Source organism: Equus caballus, chromosome 21 (genome assembly GCF_041296265.1).
Source record: "Equus caballus isolate H_3958 breed thoroughbred chromosome 21, TB-T2T, whole genome shotgun sequence".
NCBI lineage: Eukaryota > Metazoa > Chordata > Mammalia > Perissodactyla > Equidae > Equus > Equus caballus.
In genome coordinates this window covers 45,062,525-45,077,366 of record NC_091704.1, presented here as the reverse complement: position 1 = coordinate 45,077,366, position 14,842 = coordinate 45,062,525, and the positions used below count along the sequence as shown (strand labels likewise).

Genomic DNA, 14,842 nt, shown 5'->3' with positions numbered 1-14,842 from the left:
GTATCTTTATAACTTATTTTCAACTAAAAAATATATATCTATGTATTTACATGTAGGTATATATAAAATATTATTTACATAATATAGTGATAGATATATATAATTTTTTAAAGAGAAGAATGCAGCAATGCAAATGTGGAAAAATGATAGCCATTGGTGAATCTAGGTGAAAATAGGGGTATTCTCTCTTCTATTTTAGTTTCTCTGAAAGTTTGAAGTTTTTAAAAATAAAGAGTAGTTAAAAAAAAAAAAGAGCAAGGGCTGTGGAATTCAGACTGTCTGGTTTGAATCCTGTCACTGCCAACTATAGGCTGTGTGATCTTGGGCCAGATCCTTAGTTTTTATTAGTCTCCATCCCTTCATCTATAAAAAGAGTATAATAATAGTTCCTGTCTCATGGGGTAGCCATAAAGTTAAGTACTATTATACATATGAATTAACTATTACCATTAATTATAATCTGGGAACTTGAACTCCTCATAGAAACAAATTACTTAGGCAACCCATCACAACTGACTGATCCTGGTGGGTTATGTCAGTGTGCCGTAGGGTGCCTCCTACATAGAGCTCATGGAATAACACCAGCATGCTCTTTCAGAATTGCCAAGATGATTTTTTTTTTTTAATTCCCTAGGAAGCTTACAGACTCCTAAAGGCTTCATTGAAGTCTCAGATGATCAGCTATGGTGACTGTAGTGAAAGAATGGCTGAAACTTTTTATAATATGGGCAGGATCTGCTTTGCCAAAGGAGAGCTCAGAAAGGCAATTCAGCTGCTAAGGAAGGTGAATACTGGCTGGTTTTGTTACATTTTCTCCCGGGCCTATAAGCACAATGTGAGGAGTGATGTATGTATGTATGTACAGTACGTATGTGTGTGTGTGTTTTCCCTTCCCTTCCCTTCTCTCTCTTTCCTTCCTTCTTTCTCTTTTTCTTTTCTTTTTTTAAAGTAAAGTGTTCTGTTTTGAAAATTCTTTGCTTTCTTAGATGTGCTGAGGGAGAACATGATATAGAAACTTTTGTTGTGTCCATGCCTGAACCAGTATCTTAAAAGAGTAACACTTTCATCTTGGAATCTAGGTATGGCAGTGGCAGAATCTTGTGAAAGCACCTAAGTTTGGATGGAATCAGGAACACCATATATAGCCATCCTTACCCAAGTACTGATTCCCCTTCCAGGGAGCTCAGAGAACCCTGGAAGTTTATTTCCTAGTAGCAGCATGTGGCAAGAGGTGTGCCCGAACAGTTGTTCAACCAGTCACTATCCTGACAGACCACAGCTAAAGACTTGATAAGATCGGTAGTGATGTCTCTGCGTAAAACCCAGGTTTGCTCAATATCAGAGGCAAAGTTCATAAAGATCAACCAGTCTTCAAGTGAACAGAGTCAAAAGCAATCCACACGTGCATTGGCAAATATCAGGTCTAAGAAGAGATTTTATCTCATTTCAGGTTAGCTAAATGTAATCAGAAAATAAGTATGAAAATAGTAAATAACAGGAGAAAGGGGATTCATTTTGCAGATTCAGAGAAAAAGAAAATCTTATGAAAATAAGGTACAGTCATGCGTCACTTAACAACGGGCATTCATTCTGAGAAATGTGTCGTTAGGCGATTTTGTCATTGTGTGAGCATCGTATAGTGTACTTACACAAACCTAGATGGTATAGCCTACTACACACCTAGGCTATCTGGTACTAATCTTATATGTGGTCTGTCGTTGACTGAAAGGTCGTTATGCAGTACACGACTGGATAGGGATCAGAATAGCTTTTTAAAGGGAAGCATGAACATATGCACAGTATCTGTGTAATAGGATCAGAAACTTATAAGGAGAGAAAACTTTAAAAGGAAAGGATGACAATCTGAGATCAAAAGATGAGATTAAAATGCTAAGAGTGAAATAAGAAGGAATTTCAGGGAAACCACAAATCTAATAAAACTCAAATCCACGTTGAAAATAGTGAGGAGAGGCTTAAAAATGTCATAGTGAGGTTGAGCAATATTTCCCAAATCTAGAATTGCAAGTCAGTAAAAAAACAAAAATAAAGCCAACAAAATAGATTCCTGAGCCCTACCCCAGATCATCAAATCAGAAGTCCTATGAGTTGTGTCCAGAATCTGAATTTTTAATACTTCTAGAGGTGTAGTATCCTGCCAGTTTTAAGAACCAATGATTTATATGGCAAACTTGGAAAGCTCTCCTAGAATGCAAAGGAAAAGGAGAGAGGAGGGTTACAGTGAGAAAGTAGTTGACTTGGATGACAGAGTAGAGATTCAGCCAAAGAATTGTGTGTATCTCTGAAGAGGAACTATAATACTTGGAGTAGAAACAGTAATCAAAGAGATCATTGAACACAGCTTTTCTGAAATGAAAAAAGACCGCAGCATATACATTGTAAGAGTTTCCTCAAAATCAATGAAAGGAGAGCCCTATCTAGATTTTATCTAGCAATGAACATTTGATGGCATGGCTACATTCTCCGTTTGGAATAGGGATTCAACTTAGAGATTTAGGACACTGCAAGGGTAGGGAAGGGCTGCATCTTTGTCATGAGCTTTTATCCTTGGGGCTTCAGACATTGCCCTACTCCAGTGTCCCAGCCCAGAAAGGAGCAGAGGAATAGAAAGGCATTCTGACAGTAGGGCTGTTGTTTCGAGGTTTGAAAACCATCCTCATGCTGGATATCCACCAGCAATGGGATGCTGATGATGAAGTTTCTGAAATAGACTATGTGAATGGATGCCGTTCTAGGGGTTGGAAACTGCTCATGGAATTAAAAAGAAAGTAATAGACTTAAGAAAAAGTTGATGTTGAGAGGAAACTCCTTTGGCAGACAGAATACAGCATAAAGAAGGTCATGCATGCATAACCCTAGTGACACTTTTGGCTTTTTTTCTTGGTCAGTTCAGGTTTCACGTAAAAAGAATCAAAGTTAAATGTAGTGGGGTGGGAGTGAGAAGATATAGAAAAGACAAACATTAAACAGTGATAATCTTGTGATGGAATAATTTTTATTGGCATAGAGTAAACTACACACATTTTGAAGTGTACAATTTGATCAGTTTTGACATCTCTACTTACCTGTGAAACCATTACCACAATCAAGATAATGAATACATGAGTCACCCCCAAAAGTTTCCTCGTGCCCCTTTGTAATTAATTAATTCCATCCCCTCCCCCAACCTTACCCCCAGGCCAAAACTGATCTGCTTTTGTCATTATAGATAAATTTGCATTTTCTAGAATTTTATATAAGTAGAATCATATAGTTACACGGTTATAATGGTTCTTTCACTCAGCATAATTATTTCGAGATTCATCCATGTTATTGTGTATCAGTGGTTCATTCCTTTTTGTTGCTGAGTATTACATTGTATGAACACAACAATTTGTTTATCCATTCACCTGATGATGGACGTTTGGCTGTTTCCAGTTTAGGTTCATCACAGATAAAACTGCTATGAATGTTCATGCATAAGTCTTTGTATGGATACATGCTTTTTTCTGTCTTGGGTGAATACTTGGGAGTGAAATCATATGATAGGTTTATGTTTACCTTTATAAGAAACTGCCAAAGTTTTCCAAAATAGTTGTGTTATGTTATAGAATCCCACCAGCAGGTTTGAGAATTCCAGTTCCTCCACTTCCTTACCAATATTTAGCATGGTCAGTGTTTTTCATTTTAGGTATCTAGTGGTATCTCATCGTGGTTTTGTGTTTTCCTTGGATGTCTTTTCATGTACTTATTTTTCATCTGTGTATCTTGTTTGTTGAAATGTCTGTCTAAATCTTATGCCCATTTATTATTAGTTGTTTGTTTTCTTATGATGGACTATTAAAAGTTCTTTTTATATTCTAGATACAATTTCTTTATCAGATATATGATTTGCAAATATTTTCTCCCAGTCTGTAAGTTGTCCTTGCATTTTATTAACAGTGTCTTTTGAAGAGCAGAAGTTTTAAAATTTAATTAAGTCCAATTTATCAATTTGTTCGTTTATGGATTGTGCTTTTGGTGTTTTATCGTAGAAATCTTTGCCTAACCCAAGTGGCAAAGATTTTTCTCTTATGTTTTCTTCTAGATTTTTTTGTAATTTTAGGTTTAAAACATATTTAGGTATAGGATCCATTGAGTCAGTTTTCCTATATGGTACGAGGAATGGATCTTAGTTTATTGTTTTTGCATATGGATATCCAGTTTTTCCAGAACCATTTTTATTGAAAAAAACATTCGTTTTTCTACTGAATTATCTGTGCACCTTTGTCAAAAATCAGTTTGTGTGTGTGTGTATGTGGATTTATTTCTGGACTCTCTTCTGTTCCATTTATCTGTTTGTCTATCTTTATGCCAATACTATGCTGTCTTGGCTATTGTATCTTTAAAACAAGTCTTGAAATCAGGTTGTGTGACTCCTTAGACTTTGTTCTTTTTCAAAGTTGTTCTGAGTATTCTAGGTTCTTTGCATTTCCATAGGAATTTAGAATCACTATATCAATTTCTACAAAAAAATTTGCTGGGATTTTGATTGACGTTGCATTGAATAGATAGATTAGTTTGGGGAGAATTGACGTCTTAACCATATTGAGTCTTCTCACTCATGAACACATTGTGTCACTCTATTTGTGTAGATCTTCTTTAATTTATCCCAGTAATATTTTGTACTTTTCAATGGACAGGTCTTGTGCATCTTTTCTTAGATTTATCCTTAAATTTTTCATATTTTAATGCTATTTTGAATGTATTATTTTTGAATTTCAATTTCTGACTGATTGTTGCTAGTATATAGAAATACAACTTTATTTATTAATATACTGATCTTGTATCCCATGACCTTGCTAAACTCACTTGTTAGTTCTAGTAGCTGTTTTGTAGATCCCATTGTATTTTCTACATAGATTATCGTGTCATCTGTGAATAAACAGTTTTGCTTCTTTCATTCCAATTTGGATACCTTTTATTTCTTTTTCTTGCCTTGTTGCACTCACTAGAACAGCTAGTAAGATGCTGACGAGAAGTGACGAGAACAGCCATCCTTGTCTAATTCCTGATTTCAGGGGAAAAGAATTTAGTCTTTTATAATTAGGTTTGATATTAGCTGTGGCTTTTTCATAGATACTCTTCATCAGCTTGATAAAGTTATCTTCTACCCCTGGTTTTCTGAGAGTTTTTAAAAAAATTTTATCAGTAATGGATGTTGGATTTTTAAAAATTGGATGTTTCATATTATGAAAATCTTTTTCTGTACCTAGTGAGATAACCTGTGACTTTTCCTCATGGATAGTTCCTATTACTGTGTCTTCAAGTTCATTCATTTTTTCTTCTTCAATGTCAAACTGGTTGTTAATCTCATTCAGTGTATTTTTCCTATCAGACATTGTGATTTTCATCTCCAGAAGTTTGATTTCGGTCTTTTTAAAAACTATATTTTCTGTGTCCCCATTTAACTTTTGTAACACATGGAATAAAATTACAATAACAGTTTTAACATACTTCTCTGCTAATTCTAACATCTGTGTCAATTCTGTATTTGTTTTGATTGACTGATTTTTCTCTTTATGGACCGCACTTTTCTGCTTCTTTGCATGCTTTATAATCTTTGTTTGGATACCTTGTTTGGTGTTGAGTATTTTTGTATTCTTATAAGTATTCTTGAACTTTGTTCTGGAACTCAGTTCCAAAATTACAGTTTGGTCCTTTTAGGTCTTGCTTTTAAGATTTGTTAGATGGGACTAGAGCATCATTTAGTCAAGGGCTAATTATGCCCCATTACTGAGGCAAAAGCCTTCTGAGTACCCCACCCAAGGCTCCATGAACAATGAGGCTTTCCCATTTGACTGGTGGGAACAGGCAGTATACCTGGCCCTGTGTAAATGCCAGGCACTGTATCCCTCCATCCTTCAGATGATTCTCTCCCCAGCCTTGGGCACTTTTCACACATGTATGTTTTAATCAGTACTCTGCTGAATACTTGAGGGGGATGCACTGCAGATATTCCTGTGCAGCTGCCTCCTGTTACTCTGCCCTGTGAATCTCCTCAGCTCCACAGCTTCAATTCAGGGAGTCTGCTGAGCTCCATATTGTCCCCTTCCCTGCATCATGGCCTGGAAACACTCTCAAAGGAGTAACTCTGGGGCAATCATAGGGTTTATCTCACTTATTTTCTCTCTCTCGGAATCACTGTCCTTTTCTGCCTGATGTTCAGTGTCTTGAAGATAATTTCATATATTTTGTCTACTTTTAACTTTTTTGTTTGTTTCAAGGGGAGGGTAAATCTGGTCCCTCTAATTCCATCTTGATTGGAAAGAGAGGTCAGCAATAAAATTTTAAATGGAAAACTGCCTAATAAAATGATGTAGCATGAGAATGCAAGGCAAATTTGGGACACATACACAGGTTTCATTTCTATCCATCCATTTGGTTACAGCTATTTGGGAAACCCTGATGGAAACCACTAATGCACCATGTTTTAAATAGGGATGCTGTCAGCTTTCAGCCCTGTGACTTTGGTTATCCACAGCCACATATGGCAGTGGTAGGTGCAGTGAAGTATAATATACACATACAGTGTGAGGGGTACAGAGCCTTCAATTCAGACTCCTTTTCCTCTTTGGTGGGAAACCAGGAGGAAATGTAGTGCAGGCATTTGAAATGCAAACTTGTGACACCTCAGTTCCACTGCTGCTCTCCTGTGTCTGGTTTATAATTAAGGTGCTTACTACCTGATTCTCTTTAACCTCTTATGTTTCTCAATTCACCTACAGTGTCTGATGATTCAAATCCTTTTATATGGAAGTGAGCATAGTAAAAGCAGAGACACAAAAAACCTCCTTACTCTATTGCAGAGGTGAGTTCTGGCCCTGGCCATCAACCAGGTCATCAGTGTGGATATGTGGATAGAATGGCCTCTCCCAGATTCATTCATTTAGGGGTGCTTCAGTTCTATTATTCTTGCCAGTAAGGCAAAATGCCAACCTGTACTATGGATTTGGACAAATCCTATATAGGAGGTAACTAGTGGATTTCTGGTGGTCTCTCAGAACCTAATATTATAGGGGTCTGCTGCAGTAATATTTAATATTTATAATATTTCTTTCCATGCTCAGCATAATAACCAAATCCTACAAGACAGTGTCTCAGCTGACAGCCTGTGATAGGTACAACATGCATTTATACAAAGTAAATGAATACATTAAATGAGTTATTTTTCTTCCTAAATATTCAAAATCTAGGTCCCTAAACATAAGGCAAGTTTTTTTTGGGATATAGTGTTAGTAATAAAAGAACCTCTTCAGATTCTTTTTAAAAATGTTTAGAATTTAAGCCAAGGAGAGTGTTTTGTGTAGACTTGCTCCCTTCTTTATCCTTGCTGTTTGTTTTCATCTCAGAATGATGTTAGCCTTGAACTATTCTCTTTTAAAAAAGAAGAGGATTAAAATTTGGTGAGTGTATACTAAATTCCTAACACTGAGCTAGGTCCTATTCATAAAGTATTTAATCCTTACGAATACTCAATATGATAGTTCTTATTTGACAGAAGGGCCAGTGTTCTGTAAAGGAACTTGCCTAAATTCACTTAGTCTTGGAGGTTTGGCCCCAAGCAAGTGTGACTCTAAGGGCCATGTGCTTTCCCCTAGAGCCCTCTGACAGAGAGGGCATCCTTATGGGGTGAGAGTTAGGGCCCTGATCGCAGTTCACTGGAGCTGGCTCACAAACGGTACCTTTCTCACCCGGCTGGACAGGTAGGGGACAAGATGAGCACAGAGAATACATTCAGACCCTCCTATCCCCATCCACCTCACAGCCACACCTGCAGTAGGACCAACAGAAGACTGTCCTCACCTTGTCATTATCCAGGGGAGGAGGGTCTCCAGCCTCTCTCAGTAATGCCCAAGTTAGGAGGGCATACGGGAGAACTCTGCCCCCTGCCTGCTGGTGTTAATAAAAGTATTTTCTTAATCAATAACCATAACAATATTAATAATAACTATAATGTTGAATTCTTTCTAATTCCCTGGCATTGTAAAATACAAATACTATTTCTGATCCATAAATAACCCTATTAGGTAAGGATTTTTCTCTCTCATGTTCAGGTGATGAAACTGAGACTCAGAGTTTGGGTATCTTATTTAAATTCACCTAGCTGGTAAGTGTAGTAAGACTTGAACCCAGATCTACCATATTTCAAAAATGCACTTCCTTTCACTATGTAATAGGGATTCTGACTTGGATGAATTTGAGAATATATTTGGACACACCTGGTCAGCAGGTAAGTCTCCAGAGCACCATTTTACATGTGGGGAAACTGAGGACTGACATGTTCAAGTGAATTTACCCAGGAAGACGCAGAGCTGGGATTTGAACCGAGGTCTGACTCCAGAATGTGCTCTTTGTAGGCAGTGTAGCTTACAGTCTGAAGGCACACTGTCTGGATTGAACACTCAGGCTCCAACACTTGGCTCTCTGACCTAGTTGAAGTTACTTAACCTCTCTCATCCTCTATTTATTCATCAATGAAATAAAAGTACCTTCCTCAAAAGTAGGTTTTCTGAGAGTTAAAAAGATCGTATATAATACTGCACTTAGATCAGGGCCTGGCAGGTCTTAAATACTCAGTGAATGTTGGCATAATAATAAAATCATAACAATAATAATCTTTCTGAGATGCTGGAGATATGTCAGAATGTTAAATAGGAAACTTCCGTAGATCACTCCAACTATTGTTATTTTGTACGAAGAGTAATGGGTAAAGAACAGGCGTTACTGGAGTCAGCCCTGTCGTCTCAAGCTGCCTCCATCAGTTACCAAGTACGTGACCTTGGGCAAATCACTCAACCTCCGTGAGCTTTGGTTTCTCCATCACTAAAATGCAGATAATAGTATACCACATAGAGTTGTTGTGAGTTTTAAATAAAATAATGTACATAACATGCATAGGAAAAGTGCCTGGCAGAGTATGTGTTCAATAAATGTCAGCAAAGCACCCTTCTCTCCCTCTTCTCTGCACTATGCTGCCTTTTGCTTCCAGGGCAACAGGTCAGAATATCTGAAATCAGGGATAATTCTTAAGCAGTATTAACATATGTCATATATTTGAGTATTTGAATCTCTGAACATATCTAAAGTACATTTTGTGCTTTGAAAGTAATAACAATGAAACTGAAAGGACAAAACCTGTAATTTCAGAGGAAAAAAATGCGTGATGTTTCCTCAAAGCTGGAGCTAAAGTTCTCCTCAGCTTGTATTTAACAAGAGAAACTTCGGAAGAGCTGGAGTGAATCTATTTCCTCAGTAGCCTGAAGTTGCTTTTCCTTCCAGTCTTTTACTGTTCCTCGTTCCTTGTCTGTGATTTGAAAAGAATCGTAGGAGGAGGAGAAATTAGGAGGCATTGGTATAACCTAATTCAGACCCCAGGTAGTTTGAGTTTCTTTAGGTGCTTGGAGACTGATTCTCTCTGTGAATGACAAAGAGACCAAGAAAGTCCATATAAGGGGAAAAGAAATGTCTTTTGAAGGACTTTCCTGTAGAAGAAGTTGCGTCGATAAAGGTTTTTCTTTCCCTGAAACAAGCCTGTATCTCATTCTGCAAGAACTGCTGAGCAAAGCTACAGGAGAAGCTGCCAAAGCCCAGATCTAAAAAAAAAAACCAGGACAAGAATTGTTCTCTTTGCTCGAGCATCTCGCTGGAATAATCCATCCCAGATGTCCTGGAACTCTGCTAGTTTTCCAGTGTGCTCTTGTGCTTTTCACCCCACGTCCTCCGGAAACCCAGTGACAACACTCACTGGACTTTCATTGCCAGGAGCCCAAATTCTTGGCTTTTGAAGCCTCTGCAAAGAAGTGAAAGCAGAACTGGTCCCTTGAAATAGGAGTTAATTCCAAGGTTAAATGATAGTTGCAAGGGCCTCAAATAAGATTTTAGCGTATAGAAAAGGCACAGACAATTTCAGATTTGGAAGTAAACTTTGAGGTTGTTTAGTCTTTTCCTTAAATCACAAATGTACTTCAGTTTTAATCATTTACATATCAAGCTCCTTCTAAGGACTAGAAATACAAATATAAGATATAGTCCTCTCAGGAAAACAGACACACATGAGCAGATTACAAGTTAGTCTGTAGTAAAGCTCTAATAGAAATGTAAACATAGAGGACAAGTAAGAACTTGTGAGGCTGGAAACCTGCGTGCAGAATTGCGCATGCTGAGGGCAGGTGATGGGTCTTCAAAGGAAAGTAAAATATCAGCAGGTAGGAAAGAAACTAGAGGAGGGCGTTTCAAGTAGCAAGAACAAAAGCACAGTGGCATGGAGATACTTGATATTTCTGAGGAAAAGCAAGTGGCCTTGAGTGGTTGTAATTTAAGGAACATAAATAGGAACATGCTGGAGATGAGGCCTAGGAAGTCTGAGGAAGATAATGATTTCCATTTGGGATGTGTTAAGTCTGAGGTACCCACAACACATCCACTTGGGAATGTCTAATAGGCTAATAGTTATGGACCAGAAGCTAAAGGAGATAGATTCTGAAATTAAGGGAATGGATAAGAAACCCATGGAATATGTATAAGTGAAATGAGAAGGCTTAGAACAGAACTTTGGAGGACACATACTTATTTTGGAGAGCATATATGTGGTGATTTGGAATCAAAACAGATAGGGCTCGAATTTGAGCTTTCCCACTTAAAGTGTGACTTCCTAAGTTTTCCTTTCTTCATCTAAAAAAATGTGAATAATAAGAGCACTCTATTTTCAGTGCTTTACTTAACATATGGCACATAGTAAGCCTCTGTGAAATGTTAATTATTGTAATTATTATTATCGTATTACCTGGGGGTCATGCAGGAGAAGGAACTGGGAGGGAGACTCAGAAAGAGTCTTTAGAGAATTAGGAGGGTCAGGAAAGAACAGAAAGGAACTCATAGGAGGAGGAAGTTTCAGAGCAGAAGGAGTCAATGTCACTATCATAAAAGACACGCAGGGGAGTTCAAAGAAGTGGTGCAAACGGTCAATAAACACAAAGCAGAATTTCCAATCTTACACAGAATTAACCAATTCAAAACATGAAATGCCATTTTTAACCCATACTATTTGTGGTAATGAAAAATACAAGTAATACAAACCCAGTTCTGTCAGAGGGGTGGGGAGATCAGCCCTCTCACTGCTCTGTCGATGGACTGTTGGTTGGTACCACCTTTTTGGTGGACATTTTAGCAAAGTTAATAGAATGTTTACATGCACGTATCCTTTGACTCTGAAATAGCATTTCTGGGAATCTTTTTAAATACTTGCACAAATGCATACACACACACACACACACACCCCTTACTTGAAGATTTACTTATAATAGCAAAGCAGTAGAAAACACTTAAATGTCCACCAGTAGAAACACTAGTCCATGTTTATGACCATATAATATGGTCATTCAAAAGCATAAAGTAGAGCTTTGGAGAGTCACAGGAAAATATCACAGATATATTGATGGGGTAAAAACATGAAAAAGTACATATTAGTGAGCATTAAAAATAGTCTAACCCATAAATATATGTAAATACGTAGTTAGTGAAGGTAACAGTGGTTATCTCTGGTTCACAGGACTATGGGGAACTTTCAACTTTTATATATTTCTATATTATATGACTTTTTTAAAACAACAAATATATATTACAGGCATACCTTGTTTTATCGCCCTTTGCTTTATTGCACTTTGCAGATATTGAGTTTTTTACAAGACCCTCCACCAGCAAAAAGATTACTACTCACTTAAGGCTCAGATGATGGTTAGTATTTTTTAGCTTGTACTTTTTAATTAAGGTATATATTGTTTTTTTTTTTAGACATAATGCTATCGCACACTTAATAGACTACAGTATAGTGTAAACATAACTTTTATACGCACTGGGAAACCAAAACATTTGTGTGACTCTCTTTATTGTGACATTTGCTTTATGGTGGTGGCCTGGAACCAAACCCCCAATATCTCTGAGGTATGCCTATATATCTGTGATAATAAAAGATACATTTTTAAAAAAAGTATGGCATATGTATCAAATATCAAGAGACAGTACAATGTATTGTTAAGAGAATGGGTTAAAGCCAGATGCCTGGATTATAGTCCCAGCTCTGTTATTTATTAGCTATGTTTCCTTGGACAAGTCACTTTACTTCTCAGTTTCCTCATCTATAAAATGGCGATAATACCTACTTCATAGGGTTGTTGTGAGTAAATGAGTTAATGTAAGTAAAACTGCTCAGAAGATGCCTGACACATGGTATGTGCTAATTAGAAATGCTGGTGGTGATGTGAAGAGGATGATGACTAATAAGAAGCCATTATATTGGCAAATCGAAAATCGCCACTGACATCAGAGTGGGCTATATTGGTGGAGCAGAGTTTTGAGATTACTGTTTGTCCAGTACCTGATGAAATACCTCCCAAACCAGGGATTCACTCATTACCTATCAAAGTGGCCCCTTCAATTACTGGACAGTTCTAATTGTTAGAAGAATATAGTACTCAAGGTCATGGACTTGAGAGTCAGATAGACCCGTGTTTGAATCCAGACTCTGCCACTTTCTGTGTATCATTGGGCAAATTATCCTAAGCTTCAGTTTTCTCTAATGAGGATTAGAATAGTCTCTAGAATATCAAACATAATGAAGAGTAAATGAGACTATTCACATAAAGCCCTTACACGGCATCTAGTCTATAGTAAGTGCTCAACAAATATTAGCTATTTTTACCACTCTAGCTAGTCATCCAAACTTATTGCAAGTGTGAGAGCATGGGGCATCAACTTCATCTTTGTCCTCGTTAGACAGCTCTGGGACAGCTGCATGCCACAGAGTTATTTTGGTATAACTTTTGATGGCTCCTGAGCTGTAGAAGCCAACAGGAGCAAGGAAAACCATCTTTTCTTTACAGGAGGGGCAAGAGGGCAGGTGCTTCAGTGCCCATTAATCTAGGAGTGACCTACTTTCCTCTTGGTCATGTGAACAAATGGAACAGCCTCCTCTGGGCTGAGGGGCTGGGGAGGCAAAGCCCCAGAAAAGTAGGGTGGAAATCAAGGATTCGGGGTGATTATCTCTGGAGATAACTGCAGCAGGTAGGAGAATAGGTGATATGCTCAGTAAGTTTTGTGTTTGCCAAAACATTCTTGGGCAAGACTTTAGTGATGAAATTCTTGCTCCATAAGCTGGACTGTTTCCAGGCTGCTGTATTGGTATTCGTTTCCTATCATTTACTAGTAATTATTCCAACGCTGCCTCTACAAAATTAAGGGGGGAAAATATTTGGGCCAACCTTGGTGTATGAATGGGTGGGAAGCACCATCTGCTCTAGCATCCGGGTGCCAAGAGGGCAGCAGCTTTTCCAAATCAGGATTTTAGGAATAGCTGGAGGCCTTGGGGCAGATAGAGAAATGAAAGTTTAGGAAGATTTGGCTCCCTACCTTAGGGACTCCCTGAAGGGGAACAGAGGCTACTGAGCCACCAAGAACCAGCACAGGGTACCTTGTCTTTAGCAGGGCAGTGGGGGGAGCACTTAGAATCAACAGCAACTCTGCTATGCTCACAAAAATACATAGGTGGGTATAGCGTGGAATCAGGCAAGGAGGGCAAATATATGTCATCTCATGGGCGCACTCTGTTAGTGGTTTCCTAGAGTGATGCTTGAAGCTCCAGAGCAAAAGTTTGGGTCTGGTGGAGCTTGATTTATTAGTATTGTCTGCCGTGGGGTATGGGTGGGGCAATAGCTGAACTTCTGCCACGAATCTGCTATCTAGGCTTAGCAAAAAGAGCAAGGCACCTTGTGTATGAATCCCAACTCTGCTCTGAAATAGCTAAGTGACCTTAAGTCACTTAAACATTCTGAGCCTCAGTTTCCTCATCTGTATTTATTCCTTCAAGAAACATCTGATGAGCACTACTAAGCGCTAGGAGCAGTTAGAGCTGCAGTGGGTAATACAGACAAATAAAACATGATCATTACTCGTAAGGAAGCACAAGAGTGGAAGAGATAAACATAAATAAATGAGAAATAAAGAAAAGTATAAGTTCTGTAGTCGAAGTCTCAGGGCAATGAAAGCAGAAAGGAGAGACAATCTAAGCAGGCCGGAAGACCTCATAAAGAGGGTTACATTTGAGCTGTTTTTTGAAGGGTGAGTAACAGTTCGTCCAGATGGAGAAGAGAAGCCGTTCCAGGAAGAAGGAACTCTATATGCAAAGGTATAGAGGCATGACCGAGGGCAGTGTATCGAAGGAATGGTAAGTGCTTTATGGCTGTTGTACCAGACAGCATTTCCTAAAGGGCACTGCAAGGAATGCTGATTCCAAGGGATGGAGGAGGGAGAAAGCCTCTGTGGCAGAAATCAGTTCAGGAAAAAGCCAAACTGGGTTATACAGTGACACAAGTTCATTTCCTGAAGGACTTCTCTGAACTTTTAAGATATTAAACTTCCCTACTGGCACGTTGGGACCAAATTAATTTTTAAAAAGCCACTGTATTTATATATACTTGAATTCTTTTTGAAATGGTCAATGATTTAGGTTTCAGCAAATAAAACCTTACACTATCTTTAAATCAAATGAGAAAACTGTCTACGGTTTGGTTTTTATTTAAAGCAAGGAGTGTAGCACATGCTTGAACTGAAGGTACAGGAATGCTTTTGTAGTTTGGTAAAGATTTGGGCCTCACTTCAGGATATAATAAGGTCTTTATGAACAATGACTATCTCACCAACAAACTATTTTGTCTGATCATACAAACATGACTTCAGCACATCCTTCAACTTCATCCCTGTGAACTAATTTTTCTTTATGATTCATGGTGGTTATGAGCTCTAGTTCTGG

The 14,842-nt window shown here is 38.1% G+C and overlaps 1 protein-coding gene across 5 annotated transcripts in view; it reads left to right on the top strand.

Moving 5' to 3' along the window:
* TTC23L (tetratricopeptide repeat domain 23 like) overlaps window positions 1-14,842 on the top strand; it is a 58,976-nt gene that overhangs the window by 41,104 nt on the left and 3,030 nt on the right. The window contains exons 10-15 of one of the 5 annotated variants that reach the window (XM_070246331.1): window positions 635-784; window positions 6,765-6,847; window positions 7,389-7,442; window positions 8,217-8,269; window positions 11,706-11,772; window positions 14,151-14,257. In XM_070246331.1, the coding sequence (XP_070102432.1) occupies window positions 635-784; window positions 6,765-6,847; window positions 7,389-7,442; window positions 8,217-8,269; window positions 11,706-11,770 (405 nt within the window). In that variant the 3' untranslated portion in view covers window positions 11,771-11,772; window positions 14,151-14,257. The remainder of the gene's footprint in view (window positions 1-634; window positions 785-6,764; window positions 6,848-7,388; window positions 7,443-8,216; window positions 8,270-11,705; window positions 11,773-14,150; window positions 14,258-14,842) is intronic. The other 4 variants (XM_023625790.2, XM_070246332.1, XM_023625789.2 and 1 more) reach the window with 4 other exon arrangements.